The sequence below is a fragment of the Fukomys damarensis genome, unplaced genomic scaffold (genome assembly GCF_012274545.1).
Source record: "Fukomys damarensis isolate Sample0158 unplaced genomic scaffold, DMR_v1.0_HiC HiC_scaffold_37, whole genome shotgun sequence".
NCBI classification, from domain to species: domain Eukaryota; kingdom Metazoa; phylum Chordata; class Mammalia; order Rodentia; family Bathyergidae; genus Fukomys; species Fukomys damarensis.
Window position 1 is genome coordinate 8,475,404 of NW_022900949.1, and position 4,247 is coordinate 8,479,650.

General features: G+C 60.2%; 1 protein-coding gene across 1 annotated transcript in view; it reads left to right on the forward strand.

The window, feature by feature from the left end:
• Nucleotides 1-687: 687 nt before the first annotated feature.
• Nucleotides 688-4,247, forward strand: part of Sema6b (semaphorin 6B) — a 12,012-nt gene continuing 8,452 nt past the window's right edge. Inside the window, exons 1-3 of the mRNA XM_010635085.3 lie at nt 688-1,773; nt 2,768-2,917; nt 3,062-3,185. Coding sequence (XP_010633387.1) covers nt 1,689-1,773; nt 2,768-2,917; nt 3,062-3,185 — 359 coding nt within the window. The 5' untranslated portion in view covers nt 688-1,688. The remainder of the gene's footprint in view (nt 1,774-2,767; nt 2,918-3,061; nt 3,186-4,247) is intronic.

Consider the following 4,247-nt stretch of genomic DNA (forward strand, 5'->3'; position numbering starts at 1 on the left):
GGAGCCCAGTGTGTGTGGGGAGCGGGCCCAGGTTGGAGACGGGCCCCAGGTAGGCAGGGTGGACTCGTGCAGCAAAAGTCTACTGGAGCTGTCCTGGCTGCCTCGATGGCCCGGATGGACGCAGCGTTTTCCCTTTTGTGTTCATTGTGACTTTGGGGCAGAAGCAGAAGTTGCAGGGACTCCTGCCAGCTCTGGCGAACAAAGTGGAGGAGGACGCTGTCCAGATGCCTTTCCGCTGCATGGCCCTTGGCGGCAGCACTGATGGACACTCTGGTGTGCGAGGCAGCCCAGGCTGGCTTTGAGCTCCTGGCGATCCTCCCGCCCCAACCTCCAGAGCGCTGGGACTCAGGCAGGCACCACTACACCCAGCTCTGCTGCATGGGTATTTTGATCGCAAATTGTACGGTGGAATTTCTTGCAGAGTTGAGGGGATGCCTGCCCGGGTCCCCACAGACAAATGCACACCCTCCCCCTGCAGGCGCGAGCACCCAGGTACCCTGTGCACCTGCCCACCTTGAGGTGCCTAGGACGACCATACCACACCCAGCTGGGGTGGCTCCGACAGTGGCCAGGGGCTGGTGGCCCGGCCCGACGGGTGGTGGGGCCGTTTCCGGTCGCCAGGCAGCTGCTGGCAGAGACACCTTGAATTTCAGAGAGAGAAGGGATGGTTCTAGGGGGTGGGGCAGGGGTGGAGGCCTCCGGTTACCCCAGGTCAGTGGGTAAACTGAGGCTTGGTAACATGTGTCAGCCTGAGCGGTTGGACTCCCCCCCCGCAGACCCGGGGCTCAGAAACTCAAACTCATGGTGATGCTCCTGCCTCAGCCTCCTGAATGCTGGGACTGGCTGCAACTGCTTTCTAAGTGTTTATTGAGCACCTACTGTATGCTGGGCCTTCTGAGGCACTGGGGACAACATCATAGCGGCCTCCTCTAGGCCCTTGGGGACAACAGTTCCGTGGGGCAGATAGACACTTCAGATGAGATAATGTAGGCACTCCTGGAGGAGCACGGGCTCTGTGGGGCAGAGATATTTGCCCACCGTGTCAGGGATAGCTTGATTCACAACAGCCGAGAGGCAGAGACAACCCACTGAGCCGACCAGACACACCGGGGCACCAGGGTGCAACCCTGACATCCCAGAACTCTGGGAGGCTGAGAGAGGAAGACCGCAGTTTCAAGCCAGCTTGGAAAATGTGACTTAGTGAGACCCTGTCTCAAGATGAAAAAGGAATGGGCTCGTTGCTTTGCTGGTACAAAGGCCTGAGTCCTATCCCAGTGCTCAAGAGAAAAAAGAAAAGGCCGCAGAGGCAGATGGTGCCAGGCAGAGGCCCGGGCAGAAGGGCAGCAGCACGGGGTGCAGGCCGCTGTGGGAGGCTCAGGCTGGCCCGGGCTCTGGGATCACAGTGACCCCGGGAGGCCGCGGGGCAGGGCAGGGACGGGGAGGAAACTCCTAGGGAAGCCAGGCATGTGGGGTCCGGGCGTCCGCTGAGTCACAAGTCCAGGAAGCCCAGGGTCAGGTGACGCAGCCAAGGGTCCCTTTCGGCCCTTCCTGTTTTTTGGCCTTGAAAGCTCCTCAGCAAGCAATGCAGGGCCCAGGGCCCATGTTCCCGAATCATCCTCACCTGGCAGGGCCGTGGGATTTTGGAGCCACCCAGATAGTGCGGGGCTCAGAGGTGACCCGCTGCTCAGATGGGGAAACCGAGGCACGGTCCCGCCAGAGACTTCCCAGAACAGCAGCCCTGCAGAGATTCTCAGGAGGAGCTTTTCCTTTCTGGTAGGGAGTGTGGTGCCCCGAAGGGGGGTCCTTGGGCGGGGAGGGGCTGGCTCCAGGAGCGGAATTCTGAATTCCACTCGCAGCCAGAAGCGCCGGGATCAGGAAGAGGTGGCCCCTTGGAGGTAGTGAGGCACCTGTTGCCGAGGTATTCAAGCGGAGAACAGAAAGGCGGGACCCAGGAAGGACGTCAGACCTAATAGCGCCTCCAAGGCTCCTGGACACCTGGAATAGTCTGTGACTCTCTCTGCCTGCCATTACTAGCTTGTTTATAAAATTCTGAGAGTCTTTGGTTTCATTTTACGAGCCTTTGAGAATTTTGTGTTTTGAATTCTGAGAATTTTTAAATAACATGCTTTGAGATTTTAAAAAATACATATACATACATCTTAGGTTTGAGTGTGGTGGTACATCCCAGTAATGCCAGCACTTCTGGGAGGCCGAGGCAGGAGGACTGCAGATTCAAGCCTGAGAAACTTAGTGACTTAGTGAGACCCTGCCCCCCCAAAAGAGCTGGGGATCCCCAGTCCCCAGGTCTGGAAAAATATATATGTATATAAGCATGCATTATAGTTTTGTTTATTTTATACTTTGAAGCCGTTTCCTGGGCTTTTACTTGCATATGCTCATAAATTTGTTCTGCCAATTAAAGAAGTTCTGGGCAATATGCAGGTGTGGGGGCGCACGCCTGTAATCCCAGACTGGGAAGGCTGAGACAGGAGGATCTCCACGATTTTGAGGTCAGCCTCGACTATATAGTGAGTTCAAGCCCTTGAACTACAGAGCGAGACCCTCCCTCAAAAAAAAGGCAAAGCGAAACAAAAAAGACCTGAGTATATTATTCTTTCCATTATTGTAGTTTTTTGTATTATCCCCGCTGGGCTGGGGGTGGGAGGATGGTTCTGGGCGTGAAGAGCAGGTGGACGTGCGCGCGCCCTCTAGCGGTAGAGACCGAAACTACAGGCAGCTGCGCTCACCGCCCCGCCCTCGTCCGCAGTTGTCACCTCCTGCCACCTGGCCCTCGCCATGCCGACCCCGGGAGCGCCCCCTCCCTGCCCGGCCCTGCTGCTCCTTCTGCTGCTACTGGGGGGCACCCGCGGCCTTTTCCCTGAAGAACCGCCGCCGCTCAGCGTGGCCCCCAGGGACTGTGAGTAGGGGACTGGGGAGGTCGTCTGGAGGACGGGTCCGCGTGTCCCGCTGGGAGGGGCTCCCTGGCCCGGCGCGACCTCAGGCCACCCCGCTCCCTCCCGGCCCTTGGCTCATCCCCACCCTCCAACCGCCCTCTCCCCAGACCTGAAATTCTACCCCGTGTTCGTGGGCGGGGGACCCGGGCGCCTGGGCCCTGCAGAGCCCGCTGAGGACCTGAACATCCAGCGCGTGCTGCGGGTCAACAGGACGCTCTTCATCGGGGACAGGTGTGCGGGCCTCCGGGGGAAGCGCGGGCTACGAGCCCGGGGGTGCTCTGGGGTGCTGGGCACGGAGTTGTCAGGGCGCTGAACGTTCCACGCCCGGAGCCCCAGCTGGCTTCGATGCATGCCTTCCGGGCGTGCTGGGGGACGCTCTGGTGGAGTGGTCCAGCCAGGCCCGAAATGGCCACACACAGGAATGCGTCCTTGTGAACTGTGGCGGCAGAGGTAGCATTTGGATTAAGAGCTAAACGGCGCTTCAGCCATGGGGAAGTCTGGAGAATATTTCTTTCCAGGCACTGGGCACTGCCTGTGCAAAGACCCTGAGGCAGTGCAGAGGCCAGCTCGGTGTAGCAACGGCGAGGAGGCTGTGTGGCTGGAGCAGAAGGAGCGAGGGGCAGAGAGGGAGGTGGAGAGGGGACGGGCAGTGCAGGGCGCTATGGACTGGAGAGAGAATTTGGGCTTGGCCCCAGAGAGGTGGGAGCCCTGGAGGGCTGAGGGCAGAAGAAAGACCTGACTCGGTGCTCGCAGCGCCCTCTGCTGGCTGCCGTGGGGAGGACAGGCTGGCGACCAGGACTCGGGCCTGCACTGGTCCAGGCTGAGCTAGAGGCTGGGCCAGGATGAGAAGCGGGTGGGTTGGGGACAGACCTCTGCAGAGCCAACAGCACTAGCTGGTGTGTTGAGTGTGCAAGGGGAGAGTAAGGGCGTGGGGCTCCTCACACATGGTCTGAGTCCCCCAAAGCGTGAACCTGCCTTTAACTGAGGGGTGGGGGACTTGGGGTGCAGGTTTGGGGGGCCGGATCAGGCACAGCTTGGCCATATGAAGTGAGTCCCCACGAATCGCAGAAACACAGGATGTCCGGGTCAGCTGGACCCCGAGACTGGAGAGAGGGGAGCTCAGGCCTGGACATCGGTCTGGGGCATCGTCGGGCTATTGAATCCCAGGGCCCCGAGAGTAGGGAGGCAGGGCTGGGAGGGTCTTAGAGACCGGATGGAAGCGGGCGTGCACGGCGTCCCAGGGCTGCGCGAGGGTGGGCTCCCCGGAAGAGGGCTGACCCACGGGCGGGGCGG